At 39.2% G+C, this 23,164-nt stretch overlaps 1 protein-coding gene across 1 annotated transcript in view; it reads left to right on the top strand.

Annotated features, from left to right (window-relative positions):
* The first annotated feature begins 4,686 nt into the window (after positions 1–4,686).
* The window catches only part of LOC126100652 (polymerase delta-interacting protein 2), a 73,642-nt gene continuing 55,164 nt past the window's right edge, over positions 4,687–23,164 (top strand). The window contains exons 1-2 of the mRNA XM_049911278.1: positions 4,687–4,945; positions 7,888–8,049. Coding sequence (XP_049767235.1) covers positions 4,851–4,945; positions 7,888–8,049 — 257 coding nt within the window. The 5' untranslated portion in view covers positions 4,687–4,850. The remainder of the gene's footprint in view (positions 4,946–7,887; positions 8,050–23,164) is intronic.

A 23,164-nucleotide genomic window follows, 5' to 3' on the forward strand; every position in this document is an offset into this window, starting at 1 on the left:
ATGCACCTCGTATGTAAAATGAGTCAGAAAATCAACTAGGGTAATAAACAACTTTGTAGGAGGTTGGAACTGAAATTAAGAGAGGAAAATTAATTTAAATTCGCTACGTTTTTCTTTACATCTCATTCTTTGAAGATGCAGGAAATTGTGTAAACATCGTAGACCTACTGCAGCATGACACTCAGCATGTAGCGATGCTTGTTAGTGAAGGAGCGTCTGCTGTTGAAGAATGTGTGCATGTGTTTAGAAAATTCGGATAGAATATTCGGGAAAACAACTGGAGCGTGGACTTTGATATTTTTCTTTAGTTCCAAAAACAAATCTAAAAAAATCGACACACGAATTTCAATATTCCTCAATTGGACATTAAGACGAATGTCCACTAGAAAGTAAATTTCTGCGAGTTGTTTCATGTGGAAGCACCCTCAGCAAGTCGTCGTCTGCAAGTTTTGTCAGCTTGCAGAAGTAGCTTCTACAAGTTAATGGAAGCAGTTTCTGGCATCTTGTTGTAAATACTTATCGAATTTGTCAACTGCTTGAACTTTTTCTCATACTTGTATAAGTTTTGTATTTTCGGTACTGGTATGGTACGCAAAAGTCAGTGTCGAAAAACAGAATGGTGCAAAGAAAAGATGGCCAAAAGAAATGTACCACAAGAAACCTTAAACACATACAGGGTAAATCATATGCCGCTATCGCTGTCATTATGCACATCCTGCAACGAAAATGACAAAAGGATTGAGAAGTAACAGAAATGAGAACAGCGAGAAACCTAACATTGTAATTGGTGATCATGATTTTAGACAAAGCTGAGGAATTCTGTTACCTTGGAAGCAAAGTAATCTATGGCACACGAGGCAAAGAGGACATAAAAAGCAAAATAGCATAGACAAGGGGGGCATTCCTGGCCAAGAGAAGTGTAATTTAGGACTTAATTTGAGGAAGACATTTCTAGTAATGTACATTTGGAACACAGTACTGTATGGTAGTGATTCACCGACAGTGGAAAAATGGAACAGAAGGGAATTAAAGTGTTTGAAAGTCATGCTACTTAGCAGTATTGAGAATTAGGTGGACTGATAAGCAATGTGAGGATTCTCTGCAGAATCGGCGAAGAAAGGAATTCGTGGAAAACACTAACAAGAACAAAGGAAAAGGTGATAGAACATGGAATAAACACCATAGTACTAAAGGGAGCTACAGAGGTAAAAGCTAAATGGGAAGTCAAAGATTCAAAGATTGGGATACATCCAACAAATAACAGAGGATGTAGGGTGCAGTCAAGTGCTAGTCCGAGATCAAGAAATCAAGAAGTTGGCCCAGGAGAGGAATTCATGATAGGCGGCATCAGTTCGGCCAGAAGACTGATGTCTAAAAAAAAGAGCTTTCAATATATGTGTTGTGGTCTTCAGTCCTGAGACTGGTTTGATGCAGCTCTCCATGCTATTCTATCCTGTGCAAGCTACTTCATCTCCCAGTACCTACTGCAACCCACATCCTTCTGAATCTGTTTAGTGCATTCATCTCCTGGTCTTCCTCTACGATTTTTACCCTCCACGCTGCCCTCCAATACTAAATTGGTGATCACTTGATACCTCAGAACATGTCCTACCAACCGATCCTGTCTTCTAGTCAAGTTGTGCCACAAACTTCTCGTCTCTCCAATTCTATTCAATACCTCCTCATTAGTTATGTGATCTAACCATCTAATCTTCAGCATTCTTCAGTAGCACAACATTTTGAAAGCTTCTATTCTCTTCTTGTCTAAACTATTTATCGTTTCACTTCCATACATGGCTACACTCCATACAAATACTTTCAGAAACGGCTTTCTCACACTTAAATCTATGCTCGATGTTAACAAATTTCTCATCTTCAGAAACGCCTTCCTTGCTATTGCCAGTCTACATTTTATATCCTCTCTACTTCGATCATCATCAGTTATTTTGCTCCCCAAATAGCAAAACTCCTATACTACTTTAAGCGTCTCATTTCCTAATCTAATTCCCGCAGCATCACCCGATTTAATTCGACTACATTCCATTATCTTCGTTTTGCTTTTGTTGATGTTCATCTTATATCCTCCTTTCAAGACACTGTCCATTCCGTTCAGCTGCTCTTCCAAGTCCTTTGCTGTCTCTGGCGCAATTACAATGTCATCGGCGACCCTCAAAGTTTTTATTTCTTCTCCTTGGATTTTAATTCCTACTCCGAATTTTTCTTTTGTGTGCTTCACTGCTTGCTCAATATACAGATTGAATAACATCGGAGATAGACTACAACCTTGTCTCACTTCCTTCCCAACCACTGCTTCTCTTTCATGTCCCTCGATTCTTGTAACTGCCATCTGGTTTCTGTACAAATTGTAAGTATCCTGTCGCTCCCTGTATTTTACCCCTGCCACCTTCAGAATTTGAAAGAGAGTATTCCAGTCAACTTTGTCAAACGCTTTCTCTAAGCCTACAAACGCTAGAAACGTGGGTTTGCCTTTTTATAATCTATTTTCTAAGATAATTCGTAGCGTCAGTATTGCCTCACGTGTTCCAACATTTCTACGGAATTCAAACTGATCTTCCCCGAGGTTGGCTTCTACCAGTTTTTCCATTCGTCTGTTAAGAATTCGTGTTAGTATTTTGCAGCCGTGGCTTCTTAAACTGATAGTTCGGTAATTTTCACATCTGTCAACACCTGCTTTCTTTGGGATTGGAATTATTATATTCTTCTTGAAGTCTGAGGGTATTTCGCCTGTCTCATGCATTTTGCTCGCAAGATGGTAGAGTTTTGTTAGGCCTGGCTCTACCAAGGCTGTCAGTAAAGTTTGGAAGGTAGGAGACGAGATACTGGCAGAAGTAAGGCTGTGAGTAGCGGGCGTGAGTCGTGCTTCGGTAGCTCAGTTGGTAGAGCACTTGCCCGCGAAAGGCAAAGGTCCCGAGTTCGAGTCTCGGTCGGGCACACAGTTTTAATCTGCCAGGAAGTTTCAAGGCTGTCAGTAGTTCTAATGGAATGTTGTATACTCCTAAGGCCTAGTTTCGACTTGGGTCTTACAGTGCTCTGTCAAATTCTTCACTATCATATCTCCTATTTTATCTTCATCTACATTTTCTTCCATTTCTCTAATATTATCCTCAAGAACATCGCCCTTGTACAGACCCTCTATATACTCCATATATATTCAGTCAATTATATATCTCTTCAAAATTAATAGCTGTCTGGATACTTTTGCTGAGATGTGTATATTATTTCTTGTGTCTCGCAGTCAACTGAGAGTTTTAGAAGTTGCATGCTTGATTCCTCTTGTACAAATATTGAACGCGTGTGTTCATGTGCTTTATCCTGTTTAGCGTTTATTATGTCAATATGACATTTCCACGCAACTGCGTGAGTGCTGAAAACCCCAGGAACATGGTTTCATCAACAGATTCAGCATCGCCATTAGCATTACTCAGTGATACAGTGGTGACCAGTGGAGTTTTATTCAGCGAATGCAAGAAGTCTATCCGACTGTTTTATTTGTGTTAACGAACTGTCTATTTGATTTTAACCCACCGTTGTCAAGACTGTTTTTTGTGTGTCATATATTAGAATTGTGGCGTCATCAGCGAAAAGAAATGTTTTGTTGTTGAATAGGCTTAAAACAATTTCATTTGTGTGAAATAAGAACAATATGGAAATCAAGACTGAGGTTTGAGACATTCATATTTTTTAAATGATATTTATGGAAGAATGTTTAGTACTGGCACTTCCTGAAGGCTTGATCTCATTTGTTTGATCATATTGTTCTCGGTCTTTGAGATAAATTTTAAACCAGCCATGAGCAGTACTCTTATTCCATGGGAATAAATCACTTGCAGCAAAATGCTGTAATCAGTCATGTCAACGGCTATTGTGAGACAAATAAAAATAACAAACAGAAATACCTGTGCATGATAGCGTATTGTCAACACGATTTAGACCAAAATCTGGCAATTAAACGTACTGTACAGACAAGGTACAATGGCATGGAAATATAATGAACCACACCGTATTTAATATACATTAATCTTTTTTGTACTACTGTTGGTATTCCTGCAATAAATCATTCTCTTCATCTGGCTTCTCTCAACCCATCTGTTAATTCATAGCCAATTTGGACATTACATGAACAACTTTGTGCTTCCTTGCACCCCCACAAACATTTCAATAACATACGATACTTGTGTACAATTTTGACTGCTGGAAATTTATTTCTGGAGTATTTGTTTCACGCAGAGTTTCTGCAGCATGCGCATTGTCTTGAACCATTACGGTTAACCCTACCCGAAACCTTCTGCAGTTTTACCACATTCTGATTCACGATGTGGCAGCCCACCAAAATTCGGGATTTAAAAATCTATTTCTCATGCTAATGTTGAGAACCCTTAAATATTACCACTACAATGATTTAATCATGAGATACTGAATCCTTCAGTACGGAGAAATTAGAAATGTCTTTATTATTTCGTAATTAATTTATAAGAGTGCACGGAAACTCTAGAATCTATGTGAAAGGGTGCTGTATTACACCAAAATAAATGGTACGCTTATTGAGTGAAAATATCGTTAATGAGTAACTGAAATTAGCAGCAATTTACTACAGAAAAGTTCTGCAATTTTTAACCAACACTGTACATGTAACAGGTAAATTAATGACGTGTGAGGGCAATTTCGGAAAGCTGACAAAATTGGCATGAAGCCCAAAGAGTAAATTTTTAATGCAATGTTTTGATCAACCTTCATCAAAATTCCAGTAAAAATATGACTTTTCCAAGTAAATTAACTGCAAAAATGTGATTTAGTACGTGTAGTTGGCAGCGCAAACACTAAAGAGCATAATGGAAGTAATGGTAGGGCTGTCAAGGTATTTGCGGCGAAAGGTTTTAGAAGTTCCTGTACGTGTTGTAACTTTACATTGCGTGAACTACACAAGGTACGTGAACGCAATTGTTTAATTTATATTTTTGCTGGTAATTATAGAGATTCGACTTTGCCACAGTTGCGCATTAGTGTTGCTGTTGCTTTCTGACTACAAAAATGCGAGCGACGTAAAGGCGGTTTAAAATAACCTCAAAAGATTATCGGCTTCTAAGTTTTCTGTTGATATTATTATTTTGGTTAAAAGCTTTTACGTAAATCGGCAGTAAAATAACTTCGTTTGATATATAAATTTGGATGGTAAGACCTTTTACCATGAGATACCGGTAATAGTGAATGTCGCTGTACTTTGCATTGCATTTTTAATTAATCTAAGTAATGTGTGTTGGTCTGACTGAAGAAAACATACTCTTTTATGTAATAAAATACATTTCATGTGAGTGATTAACTGGAGGACACTTATAACCTATGCCAACCCTTATTTTTTCGCGTTTATACGGCACAGAAATTTCTTTGGTCTGAAAAACAATACATGTAAAACGCGGTGAATTTTTATTGCTCATAGAGTACGAAATGGCCCCCGGTTCCCAGAGAATTTCAGATTCCAATACGTAGCCATACACAAATCACTTTTGCTTCTTCTAGAGCTCAAAGAGTATTCATACTTTCCTATTTCGATTATGGTGACAGCTATGTAATTAATAACACAAGAACTCCACATGATGTGGGGCTTATTTTGAAGGCTCATTTTGTTAAATTTTAATATTAATGTTTCTGACCACATTACTGCATTCTGGCAGTAATTCTGCTGCCTAGACCGGAATCACTCATAGATACAGGTTGAATCAAATAAAACTAACGATCTGGAACCACAAACATATTTAAATGGTCATACACGAAGTGAAACACAGTATGTTGAAGTTCCTTGAGATTTTGAGGCATAAGAAGCAGAAACGCATAGATAAACCAATCAATAAGATCAGTTTGCCATGTTTTTCATTGAGGTTTACCTCTCTCTTATTTTGTCTTCGAGACGTGTGTTATTAGTATAGGCGTACTTTCATTCTGTGTTGTCTTAAATATTACTCTATGCATACAATGATACTCTGCAAACAACTAGAAAGTGCATGGCAGATAGTGCTTCCCATGATACCTTGTATTAGGGCTTCTTCCTGCTTCATTCATAGAGCATGGAATAAGTGGCTGCTTAAATGCACATTGCGATTAATCTGATCTGGTTTTTGCGGTCGCTGTGGGTGTTATAAGAAGACGGCTGTAGTGTGTTTCTAGATTCTTCTTGTGATATTGATCCTGAAGTTTTAACAAATTTACATATGTATACAACATACAGTTCACTACATGACCATGGAACTAGATATTGTTAAGACTTATACAAAAATGAGAAAAAAATAAAAAATTCCGAGTAGTGTGGTAGACAGTGGCCTAAAACTGTATAAAGGCTGCCGTAGGCAGGTGTAAATGCACTTCATATCTTTATCCGAAAGCTAAAAACATATCTGTTAAGTAAAAGGTGTTGCACTGTAAATGAATATTTAATATAATTATAGATAGGCTAGCTACTTAATGTTCATGAATACTTCATGTATTAGCTAACACTGTATGGCACAATTGTAAATGTTGTAAGGCTAATTATAATAACTGCAAAAACTATAAGAATCTATGTACATTTATGTGATAAGAAACAGCAGTTGATGACATCCAAACAATTTGTATCATTCTACGGATGAATAAATATACAAATCAATCAGCCAACTTAGCCCATAGTTTTTTTGCAGGATAGTTGACATCTGTCTTCAAGCATCTGCCAGTTTTGGTTGTTGAGCATTTCATTGAGGCTCTGTTGTGGGCAGATAAACCTGAGGCAATTTTTGCTGTCCTTCATTTGTGTGTTCATTATTCCATATTAGTCATATTTGGTATGAGTCCCAAAAATCTATGGGATGTCTCCTTAACTGAAAAGTATTCATGTAGTGAAAGGGAACAGTGAGAATATTTTGCAAAGTAAATAACTGTGTATCTTGCTGAAGCATTTTTAAAATATTTACAGTTCTTATGTACCCATTGCATTTATTTGTTGGTGTGTGTGATGGGGGAAAAATGTTCCAGTTGAATTTTCCTTCTTTTCCCAACCACTACAAAACACACAGAATTCAGGTGTCTTGCCAGGTTTCAGATGAGGTCCAGTAATCTGTTGTAAAAATATTCAGTGACTTCCTGCAGACCTAAAGACATTGGCAATTCTATAAGCTGAAAAGAAATTTGGAAACATACTCAGTTAACCAGTATGTTTGTAAATTATTGTGTTATCTAAATTAAAGTGTCATAGTAGCATCCAGTAAGCTACAGGATACGAGAAATGTTAACTGTTAACAGGCCAGTGGTGTTATAAATACTGTAACTTTCTATGATAAACAACAGTGGGGCCATTCAGGTAGGAATAGTAATATTTTTATTTCTCCATGGACCTACTCTGTACAGTGGTATTGGACACTTGGACACATCATGTGTACATAGAGTTTAGAAATTATTCTGTAAGAAGTATAAAAATTATGAAGTTATAGGAACACACACACACACACACACACACACACACACACACACACACACGTTGCAAACCTCACTTTATTTACTCAGTGACCAGTTTCATACTGGGATCCATTTTCAAATCATCGTAGCAGGTAGTCAAAATGATGCAAAAATGCAAATGTATGTATGTGTGTATGTATGTATGCACTGTAACTGTTCATTTGCAATTCATAATATGTAAATATTTTTGACAGAGTTTGTACAGTTTTGGACAGACTTTTTCAACTATCTATTATAATGTTTGTAAAATGGGTGCCGGCTTGAACTAGTGGTTGAGTAAATAAAAACAGTTAAATTTGCTACCTTGGTTGGTTTTTTTGTTGTAGTGACATGCCTATTTATCTTAAACCAGAGAGTTGAGGTGTAATAATCATTTAATTAATTTTGCAGGCTAGCTGAGGTTGGCCGCTTAGAAGAACCAAAGTCTGATGGAAAATATGACACAGGACAACTGTTTCTTCACAGAGTATTTGGCTACCGTGGCGTCGTTCTTTTTCCATGGCTTGCCAGAGTATACGATAGAGATGAGTCTGTCAGGAAGAGAGGAAACAGGTTTGTTCATGTGGTTTTGTCAATAAAAAGTATGTAGATGTAATATTGGCAATGTGTGGTATAATTGCAGTGTTGCACAATTCCCAGTAATTTTAAACTTCATATGCCTCCGTTTTCTCATATCTTTTGGTTTAGGGAGTCTACGATACACACAATGAGATACCATACAGTCGACTATCTTTGGTCATACAACATCCGTTTGCCTCATAAGAGTACAAAAAATGCTCGCAGGCTTCAAACAGAAGTGGGGTTTGTACACCTAAGGCAACTCCCTGGAGGAAGTTGGCCCATCATTCATAAACCATCAAAGATTCAATGTCTGTCAATAGCAGTAGGTGTCGTGCTCCCCCCCTGTCATTACAGTGTGTTATAGTAAATGTGCAAACTCCCTGACTAGAAACGGCTCCTCTCCAGGGAGAGGATGATTCTCTAAGCTTTTTCCTCTCCACCAATTTGAATTTTTTATCCAAGCCACAAGGATACGCCATTCTGCCACCCACAATATCATCAATATTGACATTTCAGCTGCAATCATAATAATTTTGTTTCATTCACAAATTAGTTTTGAGGGTAAAAATATGGAGGAAATATTTTCTCATCAGCGTAACTGCATTTTTATTTATTTATTTCAGTCATGAACACATCAGTCATATTTAATGGTAACATTGTGGCAAATGGGAAAGTGGCTAGTATATTGTGATTATTGGTGTTACTGCGGCTTTAATGTATGTATTTATCAAGTGTGTTAATGTTATTTCTAAGAACCATGTCTATATATGTTTCAAGGTGATGGAGTGTTTTGGCTCTTGATTTTCTGTGTGTTCTGTATCAGGTATGTCCTGTACAGTGAGAACTAGCTTGTCACATAGTTTCTGGTTTGTGGAATGTGAGTGCACATAAATAATGCAAATAATTTACAAGGTACACATGTTTCTCACTTCTTTAAATTTTGGTGTAAAGAGATTAAGATTGTTGGTACCAATTTCAAATATGAAGCAGAGTATCGATGGTAGGCAATGAAAACTTCGTGATTCAATCTGTGTGTGAAAACCTCTTTTGTCTAATCTATCAATAACTAGGCTTCTTCTGTGTAGTTACATATGTAGCAACTTTATCTGTATCACTTTATATTATTTTTAAGAAACTGTTTTTGCATATCCTGTAAAATGTAGAAAACGGAGTTACGAGGTTTTCATTTCCTACCATCAATATTAAAACTGGAAATCGATGGTTTAAGAGGGCATTTAAAATGGATATTTATAAAGGCTGTGAAGTTAAACATGCATTATTCTGCTTTGTATACCTATTATTTGATGGGGAACCCTCGTGGATGAAACTGGGAGCTGCAGACATAAATTATGTGCATCTACATCTACTCTGCAAGCCACCTATTGATGTGTGGCGGAGAGTACTTTCAGGACCACTATCTGATCCCTCCAACCCTGTTCCATTCACTAATAGTGTGTGGGAGGAATGATTGTCGGTAAGCATCTGTATTGGCTCTAATTTCTTGAATTTTCTCCTCGTGGTCAATACACTAGATAGATATGTGTGTGGGGGAGGGGGGGGGGGGAGGTAATATGTCATCTGGCTCGTCCTGAAAAGTGCTGTTCCAAAATTTCAATAGTAAATCATCTCCATGGTGCACAATGCCTCTCTTGTAATGTCTGCCAGTGAAGTTTGTAGTATTTCCGTAACGCTCTTGCCAGCTAAATGATCCCGTGACAAAACAAGCCGCCCTTCGTTGGATCTTCTCTCTCATCTATCAGTCCTACCTGATAGGGATCCCAGATAGATGAACAATACTCAAGAATTGGGCAAGTAATCTTAATACCGAGGTGAAGAAGCATGGTCACACACACAAAATTGTTTGATATTTGCACTTTCTGGAACTGTCAACATAGCTGAACAATTAAATAGAGCATAAAGAAGGAAAATAATGGAGTGTAGTAAAGAAGTTGGGCATAATAGGTCTGTGTTAACTATTTTGGTAAATTATATTACTTTGTCAGTCCTTTGAATTGGCCTTAAGGGGCATGATGAAAGTGAATCATCATTAAACCCTGGTGTTCTCAGGGGATGGATTAATTTTAGCACTCAAATGGATCAAGCACTAAAAGATTATTTGTATAAGGCAGCTGTTTTCAAAAGAACATCCAAAACAGTTCGAAATGAACTTCTGAGAATTATGTGAGAGATATGCTAAACATCACGAAGTAAATAAGATTTTTTAGGTGTTATAGCAGATGAAACTAGTGACACAGCAAGTGTATTTTAGACAGCTGTTGTGTAGCATAGCATATGTAGAGGTAAACCAATAGAAAGGTGGTACAGTTCCAGACACGACACACAGATGTTAGCGGAGAGTTTGCTAGAAGAGTTAGACACAAAAAAGTGAATGAGACTCACCAAAAATTAATTGCATAGACTTAAAATGGGGCCTCCATTATGACTGGCTCCTTTGATGAAGAACAAGCTATTGTGAAAAAAATTTGCCGAAATACAGAGTATGTACACTGATATGCCTATCAAGTGATGAAGGCAGCATTGGTCAACTGTGATGTGAAAATATTTTTTTCAAGTTTTTAGGGAATATGTGCATTCTTCTTAAGCACCCCACAGCGGACTGTGATCCCTAATCAGGTGATGAGAAAGCATTTGCTGCAATGGTATGCTCAAAGATGGAATTTTCAATCTCGATCCATAAACACAGTTCATGACTGCAAGAAAGAAATCATTGCGTGTAAGAATTGCTTACAGAAAGGTGACTAAAATAATAAGTGAAAATATAATTTGCCATACTCTTGGTCATAAACTAAATTCTTTCTAGTTGTATCTTTAATTATTAGTTAGAATTCATCAGAAAATTATACCATTAGTTGCAGTTCTCTTCAGTCAGCTGCCAGTCAGGGTGGCCGAGCGGTTCTATGCGCTACAGTCTGGAACCGCGTGACCGCTACGGTCGCAGGTTCGAATCCTGCCTCGGGCATGGATGTGTGTGATGTCCTTAGGTTAGTTAGGTTTAAGTAGTTCTAAGTTCTAGGGGACTAATTACCTGAGAAGTTGAGTCCCATAGTACTCAGAGCTATTTGAACCATTTCTTCAATCAGCTACAGCATAGACACTAATTCGTGCTCTGCCCATAAGGCTATTTCAACAATTAAAGAAACTATTATCATGATCCGAGAAGAAACTGACTGAATCTATTGGTTGCTCAGTGAAGAAAAGGAACTAGGACAAGACTGAATGGAAAAGAGAAGCAAATGAGGTGTGCAGTGCCATAATGTTGGAGATGAAAGACTGATTTAATTTCTCGGGTCATGTTGAAAGCTTCTTCATTGTCTATTCCAGAAAAGTTACACTTGTACTGTTCTAAGTATCCTGAAGTTATCTTAAAGGAAGAGTATTCAATGTATACATTTTTGGATAAGCCGAAACTGCTTATATCTACCTAACGTAAGAATTTAAATTATTGTGTGGTTCTGTTGTAGCTTTTTGGTTCCGTGGTAAAGTGCAAGGCTAAGAATCCAAATGTGTGGGTTTTGATTCCTGGCCAATCCTAGGATATTTATCTGTCACTTGTCACTTCTTTCATTTCTGGCAATGTTTGTTTGCTGTGAAAAATTCCAAATTGCACAGTTGTTCGGAATCCACATTAAACTGTAGTTCCCCCAATAACTGGTCATTCAAAGGTCAAAGGTAGGCAACAGCATACCACCTCCAAGAGGACCATGCCTAGTAAAGCACTGTGGTGTTCAAAACAATCTTTGGATTGATGACTACTATTTTTTTATGCTGCTGTTGGTCTAGTGGAGTTTATAATGATGAAGAATACAGGGAAGACGTTCATTTAGTGCTCTAAATGGTTGAAGCTAATTCTCACAATTCCCATGACCGTGGGTAGAAGCAGAAAGGTGCTTTTCAGCTATGAAACAAATAAAATCTTTCTTCTGCGACTATGAACCAGGAAGGATTGTCGGCCTTGGTGATGTTTTCCACTGGAAAAGTTCTCGTGATTCAACCAGCGATTGTCAGATATTTTTGCATCACTGAAAAATGGGAGGGCAAACTTTCAAAATAAGTAAGGCAAGAATAAGAGTACTTATAGTGTATAATTTGTCTCTTATTTCCAGACTTTTATGTGACAAATGTATTTCAGTTGTACTAGGAATATAACTTGTTATGTAATCTCGTTAATAGTTTTTTTAGTAGCTTGCAGGATACTAAATCGGATTTAAAAATTTGAATTTTGTGACATTCATGAAGCAGAAATTCTAGGGGAGTGTACATTGTAACCAATGCCAGGAAGCCAGGCACAACAATAAAGAATTGTCTCCCTTGTAAGCATCTCATATAAAAATGCTATGTTGAAACTTCAGTGCAACATGCACTGTCAGATACCACTGGCTGCCACTGCATTAGAGCGCGTCATTCCATCAGCATAGATATTTTTCCCTGAGGAGAAACTGTGTTCAGATTTTGAAAAGATATTTTAAAGTGCATGACAACTGCTGATTGCTTAAGTACAGTTTGTCATGAACAGTTTTGCTTTAAAGAAAGTATCTTTCGGTATGTTGATTACAGTTCTTATTTAGGGTTTATTTCTAAAGTTGGAGGGGTTAAATTCTGTGTTAAGTTGCAACAGTTTTTATTACATGTGTGATATGGAATACATCCTTTTATTCCAATGTTACACAGTTCATTTATCACAATAGATGTGACAGTTCTGAGGCTTTACATCAATGAGAGACACTTGTGGTGGGAAGTACAATAAGACTGACAGCCACATAGGATGCTAGCCCACCAGCATACAATGGCTTTGACTTCTGCAGATGATGATGATGATGATGATGATGATGATACCATCACAATCCAGGAGAAGAGTGAAAATTACCCAAAGCTGATTGTTCAGTTTACATAGCAGCAACAGCATTAACACTTTTCTCAGGATTATAGTACTGAATTCTGACAAGGGGAGGCTACACCTGATGACCCATTAATTGTTATGCACTTTAACATGCTGATTGGGGGCCATTCTGAAGTAGCTCTTATAAAAAATTTGTGGTCACTATACCTTAATTTTCAGTGAAGGGAGGAGGGGGGAGATAAATTGAAACTTTGCATCCTAAGGCAAGAATGTAAATGGTGTAAGTTACCGGAGGACCAGGAATATATAATGGTTTGAATCCTTTCAGACTCTAATGAATGATGACAGATGTTAGTCAATCACTTATTACATCAAAATATGTTGTTTGTGAAAAGTTATGTTAAAGTATACTCCTTTAAACATTACAAAATAGTTAATTAGCATTGAAATTAGAATCTTTATAAAGAGGTTATGGGCCCAGGTACACACTAGTAGAACACTGGATACATAAATATTTGCCAGCTATTATAAAGGAGCACACAAACAAGTTCATGATGTAGTTCATATCAGAAGAGAGTCATAACTAGCTTCTGCCAGCAAGTTAGTGTCAGTAAATGAAAGTTGTGGAATTGTTTCGATCATTGTCAAAGTACAGTCAAAAAATTCAGTTACATGCTTTATTTTCACAGATAGTAGATTTTTGTTGAGCAACAGTTGCACCTTGCATCAGAAGATCTTCATGAAACTACCAGTGTGTCTTGGCAATTTAAACTAAACTTAGATATTAAGTAAGAAAAGTTTTATTGAGTAACAACACAACAAGAAAGTAAACAAAGAGGAAGAGATACTAATCAAACTGTAAAATCCTGGATTGAGAAAGATCTTAAGGCACAAATTGTTATAGATTTGAATGTAAGCAACAACACACAGGGAAATAGAAAATTGCAAGTTGACCAATCAGATGCTTCAAAAATTAGAAAAACTGTATGACAAGAAACCAGATTTGACAAAAGGTTTGCAGAGAAATTTCTTCAGTTAAAATGTGATACTAGTAAGTCAGCTACAGTATTCAAAACTGATTGCAGATACAGTACGTGGAAAATTTAGCAGTAGAAGGTGATGCTGTCAGAGTTGAATTGTATTGCGAATTCGTGGAGTGTTACTGCTAAACTTCACCGCTTCTGTACTGCATGGGATAACATAGCAGCAGCCAGCAAAAATCTCGACATGTTATAAGAAAGGTTGCATCTGAAAGTGACTAAATTACATGGTTAGAGCAGTCAAACATATTTCAAAATGCTTTAATTTCAGATCAAAATAGACTATGTCAGAGCAGTTCAGCAGTAAAACTGTACAATTCAGTCTTTCAAAAGTAGCAAGAACATGTCTGTAAAGAAACATTGCAGAAATAAACCACATGCTAAATGTTTAGCATATTGTAGAGAAAATTTTTTATGTAACAACTGCAAACAAAAGTGTAATTTTGCCAGGGAATGTCCAAATGCAACTTCAGTTGTATGAAAGACAAGTGAAAAGCCATACAGTAGAGAACTGAAAGATTTTAAATGTAAAGCACTGGTCACTGTTGGATTATCTGTTGCCAATGTAAATGGACATAAATTTGCAATCTGATCAAGAAAATCTTTGGTACAACAATTGCGGCACCACAGAACAGGTGACATTTAGGTGGGACAGATAATAAATTGAGTAAAATTAAATCTTTGTACGAAAGTGTTGATTTATGATGCTACTGAATTAGAATAACTTGGAATGGGAAATGTCAAATTAGAGGCTTTTTATGGGAAACAGTGGTACAACATAGTTCTGGAGGGTGTTTTACAGTATATGCATTAAATATAAACTTCAAATTATTTTCTTTAATCAAGTCTTAAATAAAGGCTGTGTTCAGATTGCAAATGTGAGCATCTGTTTTCAAAACCGCTGACAATCTGGAAACTGTAGGAAGCCAACGACAGCTGCACAAAATGTTTTTTCATACAAAAAAGTCCAATAAATGTATGACAGCAATCTCAATTAACATGTGTTGCGAAGTTATCACATCAAAAAGCCACATTTGTCAGACATGTACTTAAAAGGAAATACCATTGATTTTATTGATAATGGGAATGAATATGTATGTGATGGCTGTTTTTGTGGCAAATACCATCCAAAAAATTAGAATTTTGTTGAAAAATACTCTGGATGTAATTAGAGTTGATTTGTGTGAAATGAATCTTGTCATTAGAAGCAGCAAGATTTTTTATTGTTCAAAAGTGAAGATTAAACTGTTTCTAAATTAGAAACTGCAATAAAAATGATTCTATACCATTTTGGGAAGAAAGTAAGATGTTTAAAAGTCAGACAACAGGACCAAAATGGAGAAAATTCTCACTAAAAAGCTTCTAGATGAAGTTGCAATTCTTCACATCAAGACTAAAATGTACACATCTCAACAAAATGGAAGAATTGAAAGAGAAACACGCACAGTTATCTAGTTGGGATGGTCAGCAATATGTGCATGAAACCTGAGTGAGAAACTGTGGGCTCAAGCAGTAAATTATATAGTCTTTACTCTAAATCAAAGGAAAAAGTCCTCTTGAATTGATGTTTGGACAAAAAATAGTTCAGGTATTTTGGATATGATTGGTATGTTCTGACTGAGGATGACAAATAAAGAAAGACTGAAAATAAATCAAAGAAAGGAATTGTTGTCAAATACAATTTGGATTCACCCTCCTACAGAGTCTACCTACCCAAGGAAAGTGTCTACCTCTGATAACATCATATTTGACAAAAGAATAGGAAATAAAGCAGAAGCTGCTTAGTTCAGACTTTCACTAGACAAAAGGAGAAACATATATCTGATGATTCACTCTATAATGTTCCTTAAAATTGCGTTATGTCTTCTGATTATATAATACAAAAGAGAAGCTCACCTCTAAAACTATGTGATAATGAAACCTTAGGCAGCCTGTCAGATTTACAAAGACATGGATCCTGTGAAACATAGTAATGATGCAAACTTTGGCATAGTAGGTGGTGATAAGACGTTTTTCTTTGAGATGCCTTGAAAGACAATAACTATAGAGAAATACAAATTGCTAGTAAAATTGAACACTGTCTTGTAGAACTTCTAAAGAATGTAAAACCTTTATAACTTGTCACCAGGCAACTAGTCTGGCTTTTTAAAAGCCAGACTAGTTGCAACAGGATTTGAACAAGAAGAATGGCAAGACTATTCAGAAACTTTTAGTTCTGTAGCACGTTATAAATCAATTGGACTGATTCTTATTCTTGCCCTACAAATATGCAAACAACTACCTGTGATGTAAAGCCAGCATTTCCATACAGTAATCTACAGGAGGAGATCTAAGTCAATCATCTTGATGAATTCAACGATGGCGCAGATACTTTGTTAGTTGAAGAAGGGTTTGTTTGGCTTAAATTCCAAAGAATTAGAATGAGAAATTCTCAGATTATCAGATGACGTTAGGATTTGTTAATACTGATGATGACACTTTTATCTTTGATGATACTTTTAACTTAAATAATAAATGAAAAGTCCCCACTTCTGAACCAGAGAAGCATAAGTATTCTTCAGCTCCTCTCACTAGAAAGGGGTCTCTTGAGTCACTCCCTTCCCAGGTTTCTACTAGTGGGAAAGATGACACCTGCCAGTGGCTGAAGAGCCCAAAAGCAACTGGTCGTAGGGCTTCAGTCCCGGAGACGGATTCAGTGAAGGCCTCCCAGCCAGGGAAACCCAAGGAACAGTGTGAGAAATTGAAAAAGAAGACCCCCCAAGAACGAGGAACTTGCGGTGGCACCCACACAACTGCTACCTACGAGCTCTGCGTCTGAGGATGGGGTGGAGATTCTGTCATCCGCTGAGGACCTGGATCTTGTGGGACCCTCAGATTCAATGGATATAGACTGCTCAGGCAAAAGGTCAGCAGCAGGTGACCCTACAGTGTAAACTGCATCAGTGAATGTTCCATACTTTCCCCGTCTCATAATGATGTCTTCCAGTGGAATTGTGGCGGTTCTTTCCACCACCTGGCTGAGCTACGGAAACTGTTAAGCTTTACACCTGCTTTCTGCATTGCCCTCCAGGAAACCTGGTTCCCAGCAATGCAGACCTGCCCTCCGTGCTATAATGGATATCACAGGAACCGTAGCAACTATACTAGTGTCAGGTGGAGTTTGCTTTTATGTCCTAAACTGTCTGTTGTGAAACTGTGCCCCTTCAAACCCCTCTTGAAGCTGTGGTTGTCAGAATACGGATGACATAGGAAATAACTGTCTGCAATGTATATCTTCCTTCAGATAGTGCAGTACCCCTGAATGTATTAGCTGCTCTGATTGATGAACTCCCTAAACCTTTCCTACTTTTGGGAGATTTTAATGTCCATAACCCCCTTGTGGGTTGACACTGTGCTTACTGGCCAAGGCAAAAATGTTGAAACTCTACTGTCTCAGTTCGACGTCACCCTCTTAAGTACTGGGGTCGCCACACATTTTATTGTGGCTCGAGGTAGTTACTCAGCCATTGATTTATCAATTTGCAGCCTAGGACTTCTCCCATCTATCCACTGAAGAGCACATGATGACCTGTATGATAGTGACCACTTACCCATCTTTCTGTCACTGCCGCAGCATCAGGCCCAAACACGCCTGCCCAGATGGGCTTTAAACAAGGCGTACTGGGAAACTTTCACCTGTGATGTCACTGTTCACTGTCCCCCACATGGTAACATTGATGTGGCACCCCTTGCGAAAGACAGTCGCTTGGTGGTCGCCAGAAAGCACTGAGGTAATTACAGATCGTCTGCGAGCTCTATTGTGACATAAGTGGCACCCTCTGATAGCCTTGAAGTGGCTCCGTGCCCATGTATGCCAGCTTATAAAATGATGGAAACAGGAGTGTTGGGAGAGGTGTGTCAGCCATTGGGTGCCATATGTCACCTTCCCAAGTCTGGACAAAGATCAGACATCTTTTTGGGTACCAGACACCAACAGGTGTCCCTGGCGTTACCATCAATGGCGTGCTATGTACTGATACAAAAGCGATTGCTGAGCACTATGCTTGAGCCTCTGCATTGGAGAAATACCCTCCAGCCTTTCGTACCCTCAACGGCAGATGGAAAGGAAAGTTCTCTTGTTCACTACATATGACAGTGAATCCTATGATGCCCCATTTACGAGGTGGGAGCTCCTCAGGGCACTTGCACATTGACCTGACACATCTCATGGGCCGGAACAGATCCACAGTCAGATGATTAAACATCTCGTCTGACTACAAGCGCCATCTCCTCGTCATCTTCAACCAGATCTGGTGCAATATCTTCTTTCCATCGCAATGGCAGGAGAGCACCATCATTCCGGTGCTCAAACCTGGTAAAAAACCCACTTGATGTGGATAGCTATCAGCGCATCAGCCTCGCCAACGGTGTTTGTAAGCTGCTGGAACGTATGGTGTGTTGGCGGTTGGATTGGGTCCTGGAGTCATGTGGCCTACTGGCTCCATGTCAGGGCGGCTTCTGCCAGGGGCGCTCTACCACTGCTACCACTGATAATGTTGTGTCCCTTGAGTCTGCCATCCGAACAGCTTTTTCCAGACGCCAACACCTTGTTGCTGTCTCCTTTTTTTTTTTTTTTTTTTTTTTATCCACGCAAAGCGTATAACACCACCTGGCAACATCATATCCTTGGCACATTATGCGGATGGGGTCTCTGTGGCCCACTCCAGATTTTTATTCAGAATTTCCTGTTGCTCCATACTTTCCGTGTCCAAGTTGGTGCCTCCCATAGTTCCCGCCATATCCAGGAGAATGGGGTCCCACAGGGCTCTGTATTGAGTGTATCACCATTTTTAGTGGTCATTAACAGTCTAGCAGCAGCTGTAGGGTCATACGTCTCCCCTCACTGTATGCAGACGACTTCTGCATTTCGTACTGCTCCACCAGTGCTGGTGTTACCGAGCGGCACCTACAGGGAGCCATCCACAACACGCATTCATGGGCTCTCACCCACGGCTTCCAGTTTTCGGCCGCTAAGTCATATGTTGCTTAATGATGATCCACTCACTGTAGTGGAGACATATCGATTCTTAGGACTGGTTTCCGATGCCCGATTGACTAGGCTTCCTCACCTTCGTCAGCTTAAGCAGAAGTGCTGGCAGCACCTCAATGCCCTCCGCTGCCTGAGCAGCACCAACTGGCATGCAGATCGCTCTGCTCTGCTGCAGCTCTACAAAACCCTTGTTCAATCCCGCCTTGACTATGGGAGTCTGGTTTATGCTTCAGCGGTGCCCTCAGCAGTGCATGTACTCAACCCAGTGCACCACTGTGGCGTCTGCCTAGTGACGGGAGCTTTTAGAATGAATCCGGTGACCAGTGTCCCGGTGGAGGCCAGAGTCCCTCCATTGCAGATCAGACGTGCACAACTGCTGGCCAGTTATGTTGCACACATTCGTAGTTCTTCTGAGGATCCGAATTACCGTCTCCTTTTTCTACCCGTGGCAGTTAATCTCCTGCATCGGCGGCTCAGATCAAGGCTAAAAATTGCAATTTGCGTGTGATCCCTTCTGTCTGAATTGGAGTCCTTCCCTTTGTCACCTCCCATCCAGGTCTGTCCACATACACCTCCATGGTGTACACCTAGGCCGCAGATTCATCTGGATCTTCCACATGACCCTAAGGACTCAGTTACTCATGCTGCTCTCTGCTGTCACTTCCTCTTGATTCCTGATGTGTTCTGGGGCTCTGAAGTGAAAATACCGACGGCTCAGTGGCTGATGGTCATGTTGGCTTCGCCCACGTCCACAGAGGCTGTCTTGAACAGCATTCCTTGCCCGATGGCTGCAGTGTATTAACTGCAGAGCTGGTGGCCATCTCTCGTGCACTTCAATTTATCAGTTCATGCCCTGGGAAATCGTTTCTTCTGTGTACTGACTCCTTGAGCAGCCTACAAGCTATCGACCAGCGCTACACTCGCCATCTTTTGTTGGCACCCATCCAGGAGTCCATCTCTGCCCTGGACCAGTCCCGTCATTTGGTGGTGTTTGCGTGGACCTCAGGCACGTCGGCATCACAGGCAACGAACTTGCTGACAGGCTGGCCAAGCAGGCTACGTTGAAACCACTTCTGGAGATGGGAATCTCTGAACATCACCTGCATAGTGGCTTATGCTGTAGGGTTTTTGTGCTTTGGGAAATGGAATGGCATAATAGTACACACAACAAACTGCGTGTTATTAAGGAGACAATGAACGTGTGGACGACTTCCATGTGGGCTTCTTGCAGAGAATCAGTTGTCCTCTGCCAGCTCCACATTGGTCGCGCTTGGGCGACCTACGGTTACCTCCTGCGCCGTGAAGACCCGCCTGAGTGTCGGTGCAGCACGGTTGACAGTGGCCCATATTCTAGTGCACTGTCCCACTTAGACTGCCCAGCGACGAAATCTTGGGTTACCGTACTCGTTGCCGCTAATTTTATCTGACACCACCTCGTCGCTTATTTAGTTTTACGTTTTATTCGTGAGTGTGAGTTTTTATGATTTGATCTAAGTTTTAACCCATGTCCTTTGTCCCTCTGTGTCCTCTACCCTAGTGCTTCTAGGGTGGAGGTTTTAATGTGTTGTAGAGTGACAGTCTTCTCCTTTTTTTTATTCTCATGGTCACCCAACCATGATAATCTGCTTTGTTGTTTTAATCTCTTCATCCTGTTTCTGTGGTTTTCTTGTCTCCTTTTGTCCATTTACATGTTTGTTGTCCTTCATCGTTCTTTTCATTCCGTTTCGAGTTGTCAGTCTCGTTTGTTTTATTCTCACACTTGTCATTGTTTTATTTGGAACAAGGAGCTGATGACCTCGTAATTTGGTCCCTTTCCTCCTCTTTTAATCCAACCAACCAATCCTGTAATTATTACACATGGTAAAGTCAATCCTCAGTTTTATTAAATAATTGTAATTATCCAAATAAAAAACAAGAGTGGAGGCAGTCGAACCCTTGACATCCTAGTAAATAAGTTATTGTTCTAGTTGCTGTGCCAATTCACCAGTTGAAGGTAATAGTGCTCAAATTTTAAAAACACCAGTGCCCAGTTATATGTTCCCTATATAGGGACACATTTAGAGACTAGACTGCTTAACTGCTTCATAGGATTACATTACCTGTAGGGTAGTGTCATTATGGAGTAATTTATCACATTACTGCACTGAATAACAGTCAGATGTAGTGAATTATGTCTGTCATAACATCATTTGTTCTACAATAGCCATTGATAGTACTCAGTTCCAGATTAGATGCCCAAACTGTCTCGCTTTGAGCACAGCTGCTTTATTCATGAGCTGTGCCTTGTCAGCAGGCTTTTTGTGAGTGCGTCTTTGCTCTAGTGAAGTAAGGAAATGTGGTAGTGTTAGAGACAGAGGCACAGTATGGTTTTCCTAAGTGCACTGTGAGCCTAGTGAATACAATGGACATGAGTAAACTGGATGTTGCCATGTGAAGCCACCAGTCCAGTCTAACGAATTTGTAAACACTTTGCAGCAGAATCCTTTTTTAAATGTGGCACACTTGAAAGCCTGCTCCAGTTCATGGGTCAGTTGACAATGTTTAGTGTCTGCGTCAGGAGGCTAGACTACAAAGAAAACATGTGGCCATCATAGGGGAAACTCCACAATGATGATGATTATAGACTCTACTGATCAGCATTTTCTGAAGAAAATAACTATAATGACTAGTGTAATGAAATATTTGTTAACAAATAAATATATTCCCTTAGTGAATAATTGTCCAGTAGGAGTGTATAGGCTGCACAGTGTCCATTTCAAACACAATTTTTTGTGCAAGTCATCTCATATTGGCCATGCGTCTCTGTCAGTTTGGACTGCGTGTGTTCCTGGGGACTCAGGTTGCTTCACAGGATAGATGGCTGACATGATGCTGCCCTGCATACTTATATCCTAGGTAACATTATGATCCCATCAGTGCAGCATTCACTATCCTGGGTAACATTATGATCCCATCAGTGCAGCATTCACGTCGTGAGGGATCAATATTTCTAGCAGGATCAATTTCCAGTACACGTCATTTATGGTGCACGAGTGGTATACAGAACAGAGTGAGATTTCTCTTTTCAGCTGACCTCATTCTGTATGACACCTCAGCTCCTTTGGAGGTATATAGGCAGATATTAAATGGATAGCTTAAGCAAATAAAAATACTAAAAAAAAAAGCCATCATGCAGTTGCTTGAGCCACTATACTATGAAGTCACTATACAAAGAACTGCAATATTTAGGTATTTCTTACTTGTGGTCTGCCCTTAACTCAACATCATAGCTTAGAGTGCCTCTTCCACATCTGAAATCCTAGGAATAACATAGAGCACATTTTCTTGTGTGGTTTTAGGCATGTACTGAGTGTTAGTAAGATGTACGTTGCTCAGTTACACTCTCACTGAAAGTGTCCTTTATTTTTGTGAGCAGTAATACGATTGACTCCAGCATAACATGGTGGACAACTTAAATTTCATAATCAAAATATCCACGGGTGTACTGCCGGTCTACAGTGTCCAACGGGCACAATATTTCGGCGATCATACATGTCGCCATCAGTTCACCTGATGATGATGGCAACATGTATGATCGCCGAAATATTGTGCCCGTTGGACACTGTAGACCGGCAGTACACACGTGGATATTTTGATTATCAAATACGCCAGGAGAAACTCAAGAATCCGTCAGTTCACCTGATGATGGCGACATGTATGATAGCCGAAACATTGTGCCCGTTGGACACTGTAGACCAGCAGTGCACCCGTGGATATTTTGATTATCAAATACGCTGGGAGAAACTCAAGAATCACAACTTAAATTTCAACCATAAACACTTTTGTATGATCAAGTGTAAATTTATGGCTAGTATGTGAATATAAGTATTCAGTAACACGCTTCAACAACAACAACAACACCACACTTTTACAGCACAGTAGATATGAAAGTTGAAACATGACAATTGTAGTTACATGATAATAAATAATTATTGTTTTTGAAGGAATATTACTTTTCATACACAAGCCTCCATCAGGAGCATACATCAGTGCTTTCACAACCTTCATTTGCAATCCCCTTCTCTTCTTATTTTTAACCTCTGTGAGGAGATTACCACTTTGATCGCAGTGCATGCCATCCTGAGTCTTTGATCTATTTGTCACAGCACCATTGGTTTCACTGTCCGTAGCTCATGGTCT

Source organism: Schistocerca cancellata, chromosome 9 (assembly GCF_023864275.1).
Source record: "Schistocerca cancellata isolate TAMUIC-IGC-003103 chromosome 9, iqSchCanc2.1, whole genome shotgun sequence".
Taxonomy (NCBI): Eukaryota; Metazoa; Arthropoda; class Insecta; order Orthoptera; family Acrididae; genus Schistocerca; species Schistocerca cancellata.